The sequence below is a fragment of the Ranitomeya imitator genome, chromosome 4, assembly GCF_032444005.1.
Source record: "Ranitomeya imitator isolate aRanImi1 chromosome 4, aRanImi1.pri, whole genome shotgun sequence".
Taxonomy (NCBI): Eukaryota; Metazoa; Chordata; class Amphibia; order Anura; family Dendrobatidae; genus Ranitomeya; species Ranitomeya imitator.
Genome location: NC_091285.1, coordinates 181,707,287 through 181,724,998, shown reverse-complemented (window position 1 = coordinate 181,724,998; position 17,712 = coordinate 181,707,287). Strand labels below are relative to the sequence as shown.

Sequence of the window (17,712 nt, the reverse complement as noted above, 5' to 3'; positions counted from 1 at the left end):
TTGGGGGTAATTAAAACAAGCGATTGAAAAGAGTTCTGTCTCCCGATTTCACTACACAAACTTCATAAGTTAAATATGCACTCCCATCAAAATTTTACACCCGAAAATATTCTACATTATATCCATCTCTTGAAAATTTGACATACATCCGAATATAGTAACATAGAGAATGATCAAGAAGTAGTAAATAATTACCCAAATACCATAGAAAACGACTGCGCCCTGATCCCCCTGAGAAAGCAGGTTGCGAAACCTTTCTAAATATGTGTGTAGTGTGGTATAAGTGCATTAATATACTCACCGATTGCCGTATTCTCTGTGGTCCAGCACTGCGCCGATCCTCTTCTGCTCACTCTTGCAGGTTCACACTGGGCTCTATGTCTGAGCTGGAAGTCACCTTTACAATGTAAGTCCATGGAGCATCATCATTGTAAAAGCGACTTCAGTAAATATTCTAAAACAATTACACTACACTCCTATTTAGAAAGGTTTTGAGCAATGCATTTTTGTTGGGAGTGCGTCTTTAAATAGATCACTTGTAGAGGCTGGTGCACTACTCATATCAGAATGGCTGTATAATCTTTTATTTTTAATGTTTCTTGTGATATTAAAATAAGGTTGCGCAATGTGAGTGTACCTTAAGCCTTCAATAGGTCCATCTGTTTCAAAACGAATTGTACATCTATTCTAACATGGTAAGTACAACAGCAACTTCAGGTCTCAGAGATCTATTTAATAATGTAGGCAGTTTGTATTGCAAAATCTGGTGACACAGCTCCTGTAAACTGTGTTACAGCTCAATTCTGGGGATTTCTGATTTCTAATATTGAGGGTAGAAGGTGAACTATATTCATAGTTTTAAAGAGGTTTTCCACTACTTGGATGTCCCAATAGCCTATATTCACTTCCGGTGCTGATGCCATTCCAGTGATGATAGATATAAAGAACCCGGCACTCAACTTGAATTAAACTTGAGGTTTTTTATTCCGTAGTACGAAAAACGTTTCGGCCTAGTGTGGCCTTCGTCAGTTACTTAATGGTGGTCCGCTTAAATAGATATAGCGCAGCTGTGAGCTGAGAGTGGCTGGGTCCTGACGCGGTGTCCACCGCTGTCGGTGTGAAAGTGATGATGGCACTGGCTCTCTCGGGGCTAGCTTCACTCTTCCTTCAGACATAATTGACATTCAAAGGTAGTCAGAGAGCAGCAGCAGATCTCTGAAGGAAAGAAGAGTGAAGCGATCGGTGATTGGTTGCAGGGCTCGCATCACATGACGTCACGCAAGTCCAGGGAGAGCAGCGCTGTCATTGCTCCGGGACCGGCGGTAAGTATAGGCTGTCATTTTTTAAGAGGAAAAATAGCAATTGGGAAAGTGTTGTCTGAGTAGTGGACAACGACTTTAAGTATTTTGATAGGTCCAATTAAGTAACCGGACAGTTGTAAAATTTGACTATTTAGTTTTAGCCACCCTTGAAATTGGCATCCTTCTAATACAACTGTTAGATGGGATTATCATAGATTTAGATGAGATCCACCTTGAAATTTACAAATATCGTCTAAATCTAGGCTACTCCCGTCTAAGCAGTGTGGCTTTGGGTAGGTTACAAAGTGTTTTGGACCACTAGTGACTGGTGTAATTTGAATTATTAAACTTTATTCATAAGGATGAGTCACTTGGCTAACAAACGATTCTCATCAGCCTTGATATCATCTCATCTTACATATGTGACCACATCATGGTAGGCCCCAAAAGCCCCAGCTGATGGTTACTCTGTGACAACATCTGCCAAAGATCACAAGGTGTGTTTTGGGCTCTGCATCGTATGGCAGAAGTTGGCTTACAATAGACCTACATATAAAAGGTATAATACTAAGAACAGCTTGAGAGGAATGTGGTGAGCAGGTAAAGATGGCTTCTGTTCTGCAGGTCACATCTTGTGTCCACACATCAGTCAGTGCCTGGCTTTGGACTGAAACAACCTGCAGCGACACCGCCGGGTTTTGGATAAAATGACCAGCGTACGTTTGGCATACCTGCCAGTTAGTTACCAAGAGAAAATGTTAAGAGATTAAAACAAGTGAGATTTGAAGATGCGTCAAGGTTGCAGGTTCATTGAAGTCTTTAAACTCTCCAAAACAGCGGCGCATAAAAAACAGCATTTAAAAAATATAACGAAGAGTTGAAAATATCTCTCTCCAAAGAATAACCTTGGCGGGAGTTAAAGGGATTACAACACATTGTATAGAAATAAGCTGTAGTCCCCGTCACTCCTGAAAGGTATAAAAGCAATTCTCGTGGAGATCTTCCTATAATACAATATATATATATATATTATGTGTAGTAGTTATACAGAAGTTCTTTATATATATATATATTTATAAATATATTTATAGAGGTGTACATATTGAGGCACATGGTGGAGTGAGTTAGAAAAGCCTGGCTTGTTTCTTCAGCTCATTTCTTTTCCACAGTGCCAGGCGGTCAAACTCCGATATGGTCATTCCAAACACTTGATAGAACTCTTCAGGTGACAGGTGGCGCTGGGGAGAGATAAGGATTGGAGACATGCTCATACAAACTGGTGGGCGAAATATTAGAAGCAGGACAATCCCTTATTTTCTTATATAAATCTCTTAAAAGTGGTTGTGCCAAGTTTGGAAGTCATTCCCAATCCATAGACTAGTGGATAACTTTCCAATTGCTGGAGATCTGACGGTTGGAACTGCCACCGATCCCGAGAACAGAGTTACAGTCAAATTGGAATGGAGCAATTGTTGATCATATGCACTTCTGCGTTCCATTCATCTTTAATGGGCGTGCAGTAGACCAGCCGAATGCTGGCAATTTCTGGTGGTACAATAGAGAATGAATGGGGCAGAAGTGGGACAGACCCAGTTCTCAGGGTCAGTGGGGGTCCCAGTATACATAGGCATACCTTCAAACCATAATAAATCCAACGGTATTGTATTATATTTGGAGAGCTGTCCTTTGTTATCGGGTATGTTCCAACTTCAGCTGGCTCTGAGTCTTCAGGACACAGATACATCTTAATATAACAGTGGAGCACAGAGCCAATGTGTCCTTTCTCCACAGTTCAGTCTATGTAAAGACTGAAGATGCTGTCAGAACCTTTGGGGCACAAGACTTTCTCAGGTCACTTGACTAGGCAGCAGAGAAGAAGGAAGAGGAGCAGGGAATAAGCAAGTCTATGTGTATGTGTGTGTGTGTGTGTGTGTGTGTGGTATATACTGATGTGTGTCGCTGTAACGACAACAAACACAATGGAAGGACACAGAGTTCCAGGAAAGTGAAGATGTACTTGACTATATGAGCTAATAAGCAACCCTCCCCTCTCTACTTTCCCCTGAGGAAGCCACGCTGTGTGGCGATACCCGAGGGGCTACATTTCCTCCACACACCATGACGTGATCAGGAGATCCCTATCCAAATATCTCTACCAAGAGGTCTTATACAGGCTCACTTTCCTGGAACTCTGTGTCCTTCCATTGTGTTTGTGTACCCCTTATTTTTGGGATACCACTATATTTGCCTCTGCCTTTCCTACTTTTTATTAGGAACTACTCTTGTTTGGAGGCCCAATGGTTAAAGGGAACCTGTCACCCCGTTTTTTCAGATTGAGATAAAAATACTGTTAAATATGGCCTGCGCTGTGCGTTACAATAGTGTATGTAGTGTACCCTGATTCCCCATGTAGTGTACCCTGATTCCCCACCTATGCTGCGAAATACATTACCAAAGTTGCCGTTTTCGTCTGTCAATCAGGCTGGTCAGGTCAGGTGGGCGTGGTGACATCGCTGTTTCTTTCCCAGCTTTCCGTTGGTGGCGTAGTGGTGTGCGCATGTCCAAGTGCCGAATCCACTGTGCGCAGGTGAAGAAAAAGCACGCGATCTGCGCTATTACTCTTGTCATCGGTGGGGGCGGCCATCTTCCTGAGGCCGCGCGTGCGCAGATGGAGTGCTCTGCTGCACGAGGCTTCAGGAAAATGGCCGCGGGATGCCACGCGTGCGCAGATGGAGATCGCGGTGGCCATTTTCCTGAAGCCTCATGCAGCAGAGCACTCCATCTGCGCACGCGCGGCCTCAGGAAGATGGCCGCCCCCACCGATGACAAGGGTAATAGCGCAGATCGCGCGCTTTTTCTTCACCTGCGCGCAGTGGATTCGGCACTTGGACATGCGCACACCACTACGCCACCAACGGAAAGCTGGGGAAGAAACAGCGATGTCACCACGCCCACCTGACCTGACCAGCCTGATTGACAGGCAAAAACGGCAACTTTGGTAATGTATTTCGCAGCATAGGTGGGGAATCAGGGTACACTACATACACTATTGTAACGCACAGCGCAGGCCCTATTTAACAGTATTTTTATCTCAATCTGAAAAAACGGGTGACAGGTTCCCTTTAAGGATTATGCTCCATCTCTTACTGTACATGTCTATACTATATAAACTGTATTATATGGACTGCTATTATCTTCAAATAGCAATTTCCAGGACTTTTTTTCAGTGTGCAATATCCTAGCACAACCCAGTGCACATAGTGGAGGAGCCTGGTGGATCCTTATATTGTCCTCCAGTTGTTATATACATTTAGCCTTCTGGCTTTTTTAATTGTTTTTAAATGTGTTTTTTTGTCTTGTTTGTAATTTTGAATTTCAATAAACCTTATTAATTTTTTATTTACGGTACTAATGGTGATGGTGTGTGCCTATGTCTACACACTTCTTGTTCTCTTCCCCAGCTGAGGTCTGACTATATGGCACAATTATTTGTATATTACACTTCATATATACATATAAAAGTATTCTAAACATTAATATTTATTACATTGATATATACAGGTGCTTCTAACAAAATTAGAATATCAACAAAAAGTTAATTTATTTCAGTTTTTCCATACAAAAAGTGAAACTCGTATATTATATAGAGTCATTACAAACAGAGTGTTTGTTTCTGTTAATATTGATGATTATGGATTACAGCCAATGAAAACCCAGAAGTGATTATCTCAGTAAAGTAGAATACTTAACAAAAAACACCTGCAAAGGCTTCCTAAGCGTTTAGAAAGGTTCCTTATTCTGTTTCAGTAGGCTCCACAATCATGGGAAGACTGCTGACTTGACATATGTCCAGAAGGCAGACATTGACACACGACACAAGGATAGTAAGCAACAAAAGGTCATTGCTAAAGAAGCTGGCTGTTCACAGAGTGCTGTATCCAAGCATATTAATGGAAAGTTGAGTGGAAGGAAAAAGTGTGGTAGAAAAAGATGCACAAGCCACAGGGAAAACCACAGCATTGAAAGGATTGTTAAGAAAAGGCCATTCAAACATTTGGGGAGATTCACAAGGAGTGGACTGCTGCTGGAGTCATTGCTTCAAGAGCCACCACACACAGACCAGAACATGGGCTACAAGTGTCACATTCCTTGTGTCAAGCCACTCATGACCAGTAGACAACGCCATAAGCCCATAAGCGTCTTACCTGGGCCAAGGAGAAAAAGAACTGGACTGTTGCTCTGTGGTCCAAGGTGTTGTTTTCAGATGAAAGTAAATTTTGCATTTCATTTGGAAATCAAGGTCCCAGAGTCTGGAGGAAGAGTGGAAAGGCCACAATCCAAGCTGCTTGAGGTTCAGTGTGAAGTTTACACAATCAGTGATGGTTTGGGGAGACATGTCATCTGCTGTTGTAGAGCCACTGTGTTTTATCAAGACCAAAGTCAGCACAGCCATCTACCAGGAAATTTTAGAGCACTTTTTATGACCAATACCTGGTATAAAAACAACAGCATCACTGTGCTTGATTTGCCAGCAATCTCGCCTGACCTTAACCCTCTCTATGGGCTATTGTCAAGAGGAAGATGAGAGACACCAGAACCAACAATGTAGACGAGCTGAAGTCTACTATCAAACCTGGGCTTCCATAACACCTCAGCAGTGCCACAGGCTGATCGCCTCCATGCCACGCCGCATTGATGTAGTAACTGATGAAAAAGGAGCCCTGACCAAGTATTGAGTGCATTTACTGAACATACATTTCAGTAGGCCAACAGTTCGGATTTTAAAATCATTTTTCAAGTTGGTGTTATAAAGTATTTGAATTTACTCAGATAATGACTTTTGGGTTTTCATTGGCTGTAAGCCATAATCATCAATATTAACAGAAATAAACACTTGCAATAGATCACTCTGTAATGACTCTATATAATATATGAGATTCACATTATGTATTGAAGAACTGAAATAAATTAACTTTTTGATGATATTCTAATTTTGTGAGAAGCACCCGTGTATATATAAATCTAAAATATATATAGAGGATCAATGTTACTACATGGCACAACTATGCAATAATGGTTCAATATGGAGACAATAGGATATGCAGCACTATGGTGTATGTGGTAATATGCAATATTGCACAGCAATACACTATGCAAGCATTGTATTGTAGGGATGGCATGGTCCGCTGTGTTCTAACAGTAATATAGGATAGATTCACACTATGCCGTCAGAAACCTTTATTGCACACCGCTGTGTGTGCACAATCACTCCAGGCATGTAAGATTGATTCTGCAGACTATAACCTGAGGAATACAGTTAGTGCACAAGCTGTGAATAAAGTCTCTCCTATGGCTGAGTAGCATCCATAAAACATAACACAATGACAAGGCTCTCCTCTGCGGTTTCACATTACTCACCTCTAGTCGGGTTCTATCTGCATCTTTGGGTAGTCTGCTCCGCCCTCTAGTGGTCACCATGAGTAATTCATATGGATAAATCTGTCGAGAGATCAGTTTGTTACAGTCGTAGAACTTGTGTCCATCAGATGCCCTGCACTTTTAGACATGCACAATCTTAACGCTCCCATACACAATACTTGAATGTTGGCTGAACACAACACTTTTTGTGAGATTTGGACTCTCCACTGACACAGAAGGTCAGACAGCTAGAATATTAATGCTGCCATAGCTCCAATGCTGTGGCTTTCTCCATTCCTCCCTGCTGAAAACACATTAATACCTGAGCTGAGGAGTAGAGCAGGATATTAAAAAAAAGTATTTTGGTAAATCTAGGTTTGTGACTTCAAGACCAGATTCTTCATCTTATAAAACCAAATGAAAAATGTGACATAATAAACTGTAGGACGTTAGGTGATACATCAGGCACATAATAAACTGTAGGACGTTAGGTGATACATCAGGCACGAGAGTCAATATGCCATATACATACTATTTATATACATAGACATAGATACATACATACACATGGATATATACATGAAGAAAGTTTAGTTAGTTCTTATTGTAAGCAGTCATTTTGTTCTTCTATTATTAGGCTGCATAATAATATGCACATATTATTGATAGATACATAAAATCTAGAGAGATATAAGATAGATAGAGACAAAAAACAGAAAATTCTATCCTTTACATAAAGGATGGCCCACGTCAGCCTTTCCTAGTCAGATGTCAGGGTGGGATGCAGTCTGAAGAAATACAGATCATGAGATCTGTGTCTCATCTGACAGAGAAGCTTTATCCTAAGCAGACAAACCTCAGTAAGCAAAGGAGAAGGGTTGTGACATCACAAGAATTTAATCTTCTCGGCTCAGAGATATTTTTTTCAGAAGAGGAAGAATTATTATTTATTTGCCCTTCTCTGGCAGCTAACCGGTATTTGTGCTTAGGATACAGCTCCTCTGTCAGCTGAGACACAGGTCTCAAGAGCTGTGTTTTTTCAGACTGCAGCCTGTCCTAACATTTGACTAGGATGGACTGCAGTTTGAATTATGTGAAAGGGGTTACTTTATTACATTCTTGGAAAACACCTTTAATATAGGGTTAAAGTTCAGATCATGATTCAGTGAAGAAATCGGCCACAAAAGAAACTGAGGTGGATGGCTAAAATAATATAAATTTTCATTCAGGAAATGAAGAAAGTCCTTGGAATTGCGATTGACTGGACATGAAAAACAGGATAGGAGGTTCATCTGGTGATCAGTAATGGCCCATTGCATTGGAACAGGTCTATCCACTAAGAAAATGTAGGTCTTCTCACCTTGTACTCTACAATAAAGAAGAATAAGATGATGTAACTGACTGACCATTCATGCCGAGACAAATTATTAATGTAAGATGTGGAATTGGTATATAACATCTTTTCCAATACGACGGAGTACTTTTTTAATTATTCATATGCTGGGATGATCTACAAATAGGTTTATATTGCTTTTTAGTGATGCTCAAAATAACTTTTCCATTCATTTTTATGAACAGGCCATTAATGTGTAAAACTTTGTTCTTAGCGTGATCTACATTATAGCACACCCAGTTTTTACCATATTATATTACTGGCTTGCATTTGCTCAAAATATCCTGATATGACCTCCTTGCTATCATTGGCTTTCCGCCTCGCCACCACCTGAGCTGCCGCGTCACCACCAGCAGAGCTGCCGCCTCACCACCTCCAGAGCTGCCGCCTCACCACCAGAACTGCCGCCTCACCACCACCAGAGCTGCCGCCTCACCACCACCAGAGCTGCCGCCTCACCACTACCAGAGCTGCCGCCTCACCAACACCAGAGCTGCCGCCTCACCAACACCAGAGATGCCGCCTCACCACCACCAGAACTGCCGCCTCACCACCACTAGAGCTGCTGCACCCCTGACCTTCTGTCTCTTCCCCATCATCATCATCACCATCATCACCATGGAATTAATGGTGCTATATCAATAAATAATAATATCATCTAAGTCTTCGTCCTTTCTTCTTTATGCATATAAGAAAGGCCCTCAAGCAGGCACAATAAAATGATAATTACCTCTCATGCCCCAGTTGACAGCATTGGCACTATCGTAATGGAAAAGATCAGTGCTGGGTGGCTGCAAGAAAAACATGTATAGTGAATAGAAAGCAGCATTAAAGTAGGAAAAATGTAATAACTTTGTATTTGCCATCAACATAGCCATATGAGGGCTAGTGTTACAAGACACCATTCAATTTACCATATAACGTACAGACAAACGGGGCAAAAATTTAAGTAGGGTGAAATGGTGAAAAGAACAGCAATTCTGCCATTTTTTTAGTGGTGGGATGGGGTTTGTTTTTATAGTGTTTATTATGCCTGGTTAAATGATTCTGCAGCACAGTAATATTATGGAGATACCAAGTTTACATGCTATTATTATTATTATTATTAGTAGTAGTAGTAGTATTTTGCTGCTTTTTAAAAGTTAAGAACTTTGTAAGAAAGACATTGGGTTTGTCTTGTCATTTTCTAAGACCCATACATTTTTTATATCTCTGCTAACAGAGTTAAATGAGGCAAGTTAGTTTTATTGGTACTACTTTGAGTTGCATACAATTTTTTGACTGCTTTTTATCCCATTCTTTGTGGAGGCAAGAAAAACTGTAATCCTGGCATTTTGATTTTTTTTATCAAATGCAATAAATATGGCATTTATCATGTGGGATAAATAATGTTATATTTTTTAAATACCTGACTTTTAAAGATGCAGCAATACCAAACATGATTTTTTTAATATTTATTTTTTAATTAGGAGAAGGGGTTGATTTGAACTTTTTTCTTAAAAAAAAAAAAAAAAAAGTAAAATACACTGCACTACGTTTGCAGTATTTGTGAGCCAAAACCAGGAGTGGGTGATAAATGCAGAAGTGATAATGTGTTTCTATTATACTTTTCCTCTGACTGTCCCACTCCTGGTTTTGGCTTACACATACTGATGTAAAATATAAAAAATATATTGCAAAGAATATAAAGATAATAATATAAAGATGAAGATGTTTAAAAAAATATATTGTACACTGTACCCTATGAAGTCCATTTCTCCGGTATGCAGGAAGCGAGGCAGATTTTGAGATCAAGGGATCTGGAAAAAATAGAATGCTTATATTAGTTAACATAATAGAGAAAAATATGAGTGCATGTGCTTAATATTGTGATGTTTTAGTGACTTATTGACATTTTTCATATTGTCTTCTGCTCATAACATAAGTAGTGTATAGAGTATAAATAATAGTTATTATCACATAGTTTTTTAAATTCGTAATAACATAATATTGGTCAGATGAAATGAAACTTGTTCTATATGCATAAATACAAAATAACATACCTATATAGATTAGCAACAAAGCAATTAAGAAGTAATTAAAGGGTAGACTCTCATCTTTCACGGGTTCTATGTACTGTAGCCATTTATGAATTACAGCCATATTTTACATAGCTACTTCATTTTCACATTCTCAAAAGTAATTGGATGAACTAAGGTAATAATTATAAATATAAGCATTAGTTTCAATACTTGGACGCAAATATATTGCGGTCAAAGACTGTCCGAAGTCTGGAATGCATGGAGAACACCAAATACTGAGGTTTATCTCTTGAGATGCTGGGCTAGTTGTACTACATGTATTTAGGTCTGCTGGTTTGTGGGTCTTCCTTCAGTTTTATCTTCACTAAGTGAAAAGCAGTCAGGTTCACTGACTCAACAGTTAAAGAAAATGCTACAGCCATGCCTACAGAAGCATTGGGATTAGAGATGGACGAATTTATGGAATGGAATTGAATCCTACTTGAATTTTACAAAAGTATGTGTTTCAGAGAATATGGATTTTTTGTAATTCACTCTGTGCAAATTCAGCAGTTCTTGTAGGTTAAAAAAAAACCTAATTCACTTCACCGCTCACCTCTCCGGTTGTCCCATGTCCTCCCTTTCCGCTGACCAGTTCTCTGCACCACCATTGCATCTCTGATCTGGTGTTCATTGAATGCCACGGCTTCTGGCCACGAGAAGGCCCCGAAGTTCACTGCACATGCTCCGGGGTCTGCTGGTGGCCAGGAGTCCTGGCTTAAGGTGAACACTGAGCTGGAGATGTGATGCAGCGGAGGTGCGGAGACCTGGACAGTGGGCAGGGAGCAGCAGGAAAAGGCCTGGAAAGGTGAGCATGTGTTTTCTTCTTTTTAACTGCCAATTACCTCTCTTGCCACTCTCCCTGCTCCCTGTCCGCTGCCCTCTCCTCTGCCGCACTGCATCTCCAGCCCGCTGTTCACTCTAAATCAGGGCTTCCGGCCACAACAAGGCCTTCAAGTTCACTGCACATGCTCTTAGACATACTTGTGGCCGGAAGTCCTGGTATAGAGTGAACACCGGGCCGCAACTTCAGGCAGCAGGATCGATGCGCATCCATAGTTAACAATCCTCCTTGTGCCCAGAAACCCCGGCGTAAAGTGAATAGGGGGCCGGAGATGCGATTCAACACAGATGCAATGAACAGGACAGGAGCAGCCGGAGAGGTGAGCAGTGAAGTGAGGATTTTTCTAATTTTTTATATCTTACGTTGCTTTTCAGTGTGTAAAAATGGTTGTAATTATTAATTTGTTAATCCACTTTTTTTATTTAAAACACCTTGAATAAAACCTGAAAGACTACGCAGCAGAAGTCACAAGTTGGTGGCTGTTATTCCTGATATACTAGTTCTCCTGAATTCTAAATATGTAGATTGTCACATGGATACAAGGGTTTCAGTGGAGGTGATCACACGCACTTACCGCTGTCTGCAAGGTAACACTTGTTGGGAGCTGGAAGACAAAATCATATCATAAGCTTTATATTCCACTGCAATCTTACTGAAGGTCTATGCTCCATGCATGATTGTGGAAAAGATACAATAATACCATAATAATATAAGACAAATCTCCATCTTCAGAACTGACTGCTCGGCTCATTGGCTTACACATGTATGAAAATTTACTTGGTCTATTTATTGCCATTTTTCCTTTCCTCTGTTGTCCCCTGACCCTTCCCTGCCCACCCAATAAAAACAATTGCAGGCCTTTGTTCTTCAATTATCAAACTTTTCAATTTGACACTTCAATATATAAAAATTTGTCTTGTAAGATGACAGGAGAACATTTCCTCTCCTATATCTGTAGAACCTGAATCCAAGAAACTCTTCTGACCACTGAGTCAATACATCACCTGATAATAACAGCACTTACAGAAGAACAGCCAGCACCAAAGGACAGAAATCTGATTAAACTACTTGAACTGTTCCCTTCGACAGATGACAGCACTGCATTAAAAGTTATGGGGATCTTCATTACAATGCATTCTACAGTTTATGGCACAATCCTTCAAGTTTTCTCTTACCTCCATTGTCATAGCCAATATTGTGTAGAGCTTCCTTGCTGCCTGCTGAACTTCGAGGAGGGGTCCAGGGGTCAACATATGACCGGGCCTTCATTTCCTCTTTCAGAATCATGCGCCCAATTCCTCCCTGGAGCTAGTAAATAAGATATATTTATTCAATGAATGACTGAACGAGACAAACAGTTCTGGGTTCCTACTATTATAAGTGCTGTGCGGCAAAGCTAAGTTGTGTTATTACCCTTAAAGGATATGATTCTTACAAGATATGCCATAAATATCTAATAGAAGTGGGTCTCACCTCCGAGACTTGCACCTGTCTCGAGAAATGGTTCCCATGTCTTACCATTGTGAATGAAGGAGTAGCATGCTTGTTCGGAACTCGAAAAGAATGGAGAGAGCATTGCTGCTTGTGATGAGCGAGCATGCTTGGATAGCATGTCCTAATCGAGTGTTTTCGGAGTGCTCGAAAAAAAATACTCAAGTTGCCACGGCTGCATGTCTCACGGCTGTTCAACAGTCGCTAACAAACAGGCAATCCCCGCATATGTTGTGGCTGTTGAACAGCCGTGAGACATGAAGCCGCGTGGAATCGGACATATTACAGCACACCGAAGTCACAGGGTTAGCACCCGAGCATAGTAAGATAACACCTTATCGGAGCATGCTCGCTCATTACTACTCATCACTTATAACAAAACAACGACTCAAGCATTTTTTTCGAGCACGCCAAAAATACTCGATTAGGACACCTTATCTGAGCACGCTCGCTCATCACTAAATGCCACCTCTTTATTCCTGGTTAATAAGACAGGGCCCTAAGATAAGTGAATGTCCCAAAGGTGGGGCCCGCATCTGTCAGGCATTAATAGCACAACCTGAGGATATACTATAAATAACCGGAATAATAATTTTTGATGTAAAACGAGAGAGAGATTGTGCATGTGCTCTTCTCTCCCCTAGTGATGATGACTTAAAAATGGTCAGTTTCCGGGAATGAAGGAGGTTGTCGACATGCCACAACAGATGGCAGACTAGAAAACAATTGTTTAATGACTTGTTTGAAAATCTTATATTCATAAATGGTCCTTGTCTCCATTTTCATCAAAAGGAAGAAAAGTATCTGCAGTGAGGCCATTGAAGGAAGAATTAGTAGACTGTGAGCCCTCGCGGGCAGGGTCCTTTCTCTGCCTAAACCAGTCGTGACTTCTATTGCTTAAGTTTATTGTGCTTGTTTTTACTATGTATACCCCTCCTCACATGTGAAGCGCCATGGAATAAATGGCGCTATAATAATAAATAATAATAATAATAATTAGTATGGTAGTGTGGTGAAGCCAGGGATCAAAATAGAAAATGGCAGCACAAGAATTCAAGGATAAAAAGTAAGCTATAACCATATTATAAAAACTAACCCTGCTAAGGGTATGTAGAAAAATCTGTGGCATAAAATACATGTTTTTTGACGCCTTTTTGATGCATTCTTTGCATGTGTTTTTGATGAGTTTTCTCCGTTCAATAGTATGGGTGAAATCTGCAACAAAAACGCTGAAAGAATTAACATTCTGCAGATATGAATCTACTGCAATTCTGCAAGGAAAAAACAAGCACCGTGTGCATGAGACTTCAGGAAACTTATTCACTTTGCTGGCTCTAGAAAATCCTTTAGTTTTTGTGAGAAAAATGCGAGAAACCCCAATGTGTGCACAAACCCTTGTACAGTATTGCACAATAACAAAACAACACATTTTGACGTTTAGCACCAATAATACCTTATGCATGCTTCGATCAAACCCATCCTCCTCTCCTCCAGAGGAGAACCTCCGTGCCCGAGGCACTGTGGAACAAATGAGGAAGAGTATAATGAACTTTTGTACTGCAGCTTTGTTTTTAGAAACTGTTAACAATGGCGTCAATTGTGACTTGTACACAAGTAATGGGACATCAGCTCCAAGCTGTTCCCATCACAACAGATATAATAGGGGCTCGGGGTAATACAATGACTTATAGACAGCCCAATGTAATACACAGGGATTATATAGTCGGACAGTCTCTATAGTCGAATCTCGGTATCAGGTAACACATCGCTGACATATTAGCCGACAATTAATGTCTACATGTCAATTCTTGGCTTTCCGTTACTTCAATCAAAAGTGCTTTTGTAGGATTCCAGGAGATTTTCCAGATTTTTTTTTACATTGGAATCCAGTGAAAATCATAATGATAAATAATAATCTAAATAACAGTAATAAAAATAAATTGTTATAAGAGTTGGGTACACAAAGCCAATACTATCCCTGCACCTCCAGAATGCCGCAGATGTCGCTTACTCTTTGGTGAGTACATCCAATACTCAGGCTCTGACTGGTAATAAGGATCTGGAGAATATGAAGGCAGATATTTTGAAGATTGCACGAGATCATCACTTGTTTTGCTTTTTGTGGCTTCATTGGGGTCATCTGATGGAAAACACAGCACGTTATCACATCGGGCAGAACTTTGGGTAGGACTTTTGAAAAAATAATCAGGTCAATGTGACAATACAATAGGAAACTTGTAATGGCACTCTCTGGTTGCAATGTTCTCTATTTAGACCTAAAATATGTCAAATATGTATATACATTATTTACTAAATCTTTAAGACCTGATGAGACTGGTGTGCTTGCTTTGAAAAAAACATGGCAGAATTGCTGTATATTCCTATGTAAAAGTTTAAACTCTATCTCCATCCACCTAGCATGATTGACAGCACCTCAGTCTCCCTCCATCCTCCTCCTGCTGAAATCCCACACTGCTGAATACAAGACGCTACTGTCAGTCAGACTGAATACACTTGTACTCATGAGCGCCCTCACTATTAAGATGGACTCAGAGAATACTCTTTTTAATATCAGTGTTACGCAGCCACACCGACAATCATTTTCAAAGCAAGTATATCTGCCTCATCAGGTGTAAGACATCTATTTAATAATGTATGCATATATAGTTTATATGGTGAAATCTGTTGACAGTTTTGCTTTAACCCTGTAATGCTATTTGATATACAGTGGGGAAAATATTATTTAGTCAGCCACCAATTGTGCAAGTTCTCCCACTTGAAAAGATGAGCGAGGCCTGTAATTGACATTATAGTTAGACCACAACTATGAGAGTCAAAATTGAGAAAACAAATCCAGAAAATCACCTTGTCTTATTTGGCAAGATTTATTTTGCAAATTATGGTGGAAAATAAGTATTTAGTCATTAACAAAAGTTAATCTCAATATTTTGTTATATATCCTTTGTTGGCAATGACAGAGGTCAAATGTTTTCTGTAAGTCTTCACAGGGTTGGCACACACTGTTGGTGGTATGTTGGCCCATTCCTCTATGCAGATCTCCTCTAGAGCAGTGATGTTTTGGGCCTGTCGCTGGGCAACACGGACTTTCAACTCCCTCCAAAGGTTTTCTACGGGGTTGAGATCTGGAGACTGGCTAGGCCACTCCAGGACCTTCATATGCTTCTTACGAAGCCACTCCTTCTTTGCCCTGGCGGTGTGCTTGGGATCATTATCATACTGAAAGACCCATCCACGTTTCATCTTCAATGCCCTTGCTGATGGAAGGAGGTTTGCACTTAAAATCTCACGATACATGGCCCCATTCATTATTTCATGTACACGGATCAGTCATTCTGGTACGTTTGCAGAGAAACAGCCCCAAAGCACGATGCTGCCACCCCCATGCATCACAGTAGGTATGGTGTTCTTTGGATGCAACTCAGCATTCTGTCTCCTCCAAATATGACGAGTTTTGTTTCTACTAAACAGTTCTACTTTGGTTTCATCAGACCATATGACATTCTCCCAATACTCTTCTGGATAATCCAAATGCTCTCTAGCAAACTTCCGATGGGCCCGGACATGTATTGGCTTAAGCAGGGGGACACGTCTGGCACTGCAGGATCTGAGTCCCTGGCGGCATAGTGTGTTACTGATGGTAGCCTTTGTTACAGTGGTCCCAGCTCTATGCAGGTCATTCACCAGGTCCCCCCGTGTGGTTCAGGGATATTTGCTCACCGTTCTTGTCATGATTTTGACCCCAAATTTGAGATCTTGCATGGAGCCCCAGATCGAGGGAGATTATCAGGGGTCTTGTATGTCTTCCATTTTCTTATTATTGCTCCCACAGTTGATTTCATCACACCAAACTGCTTGTCTATTGGAGATTTAGTCTTCCCAGCCTGGTGCAGAGCTACAATTATGTTTCTGGTCTCTTTTGACAGCTCTTTGGTCTTCACCATAGTTGAGTTTGGAGTGTGACTGTTTGAGGTTGTGGACAGGTGTCTTTTATACTTTTATACAAGTCGAAATAGGTGCCATTACTACAGGTAATGAATGGATGACAGAGGAGCCTTTTAAAGAAGAAGTTACAGGTCTGTGAGAGCCAGAAATCTTGCATGTTTTTAGGTGACCAAATACTTATTTTCCACCATAATTTGCAAAATAACTCTTTCCAAATCAGACAAAGGGATTTTCTGGATTTGTTTTCTCATTTTGACTATCATAGTTGTGGTCTACCTATGGTGTCAATTACAGGCCTCTATCATCTTTTCAAGTGGGAGAACTTGCACAATTGGTGGCTGACTAAATACTTTTTTCCCCACAGTATATCCATAAAGAATATGTCACTGTTAGTACGTTATGATGATAAGTCCAGCTTTTTTGCCTGTGAAATCAGCTGAAGGAGCCCGACAGGCTCCAGCTGTAACAACTAAGATTGGTGGTATCACTGATCCCAACAGTTGAGCCCCTCATATGTCACTGTCAATAGTGAAAGCACCCTTTGATGAGTTTGAGCACTCCCTCTGACAGCCCATCAGATCCCCACAGCACGATTGCAGGGTGCTGATGAGTTGCTTTGGTCTCCAGGGCTGCCTGACACATACACATCAGATTCCACTGGATGCAGGGTCCACAAGGCTACCTGTCAGTCAAATACTGATACGATAAGGTAATGCACTGCATTACATAAGTAAGTAGTGCAGTGTATTACCTATGTGATCATAGGATTACAAGTTCATTTCCCTTTGGAAGCTAATAAATATTGTAAAAAAATGTTCAAGTTCTGAAAAGAACTAAGAAGAGCCTCCCCCAAACTCCAATTTTACCAATTAAAAAAATTATTTAATACAAAAAGATCAGCTTCCCTTAAAATGACATATTTGGTATTGCTGAGTTCATTACGACCAATATAACAATAAATTATTTATTCCACATACTGGATGCTGCAAAAAGAGAATTGCAAAATCAGTGGCTGAATTGCTGTTTTGCTTCATCCCACCTCACAAAAAAAATTTAAATAAATAGTGATCAAATGGTGGAATTAATGAAAAATAGTGCCAATACTAACTACAGCTTTTTATGCAAAAAAACAAGCTGTCAAAGAGCTGTACACAAACCATGTGCACATCTTTTCCCCGTCACATGACTGCTGCATTCCATTCAAAATCAATCGAAATCTTGCTTGGCCGTGACCGTTGCGTG

At 40.5% G+C, this 17,712-nt stretch overlaps 1 protein-coding gene across 5 annotated transcripts in view; it reads right to left on the bottom strand.

Annotated features, from left to right (window-relative positions):
• Positions 1 to 2,284: 2,284 nt before the first annotated feature.
• The window catches only part of ABLIM3 (actin binding LIM protein family member 3), a 252,165-nt gene continuing 236,737 nt past the window's right edge, over positions 2,285 to 17,712 (bottom strand). For 3 of the 5 annotated variants that reach the window (XM_069764137.1, XM_069764136.1, XM_069764139.1), the window contains 7 exons: positions 14,519 to 14,632; positions 13,961 to 14,025; positions 12,192 to 12,324; positions 11,591 to 11,620; positions 9,853 to 9,911; positions 8,843 to 8,903; positions 7,238 to 8,087 (listed from right to left, as the gene is read on the bottom strand). In XM_069764137.1, the coding sequence (XP_069620238.1) occupies positions 8,056 to 8,087; positions 8,843 to 8,903; positions 9,853 to 9,911; positions 11,591 to 11,620; positions 12,192 to 12,324; positions 13,961 to 14,025; positions 14,519 to 14,632 (494 nt within the window). In that variant the 3' untranslated portion in view covers positions 7,238 to 8,055. Of the gene's footprint in view, positions 2,540 to 6,719; positions 6,801 to 7,237; positions 8,088 to 8,842; positions 8,904 to 9,852; positions 9,912 to 11,590; positions 11,621 to 12,191; positions 12,325 to 13,960; positions 14,026 to 14,518; positions 14,648 to 17,712 lie in introns of those variants that run through there. The other 2 variants (XM_069764140.1, XM_069764138.1) reach the window with 2 other exon arrangements.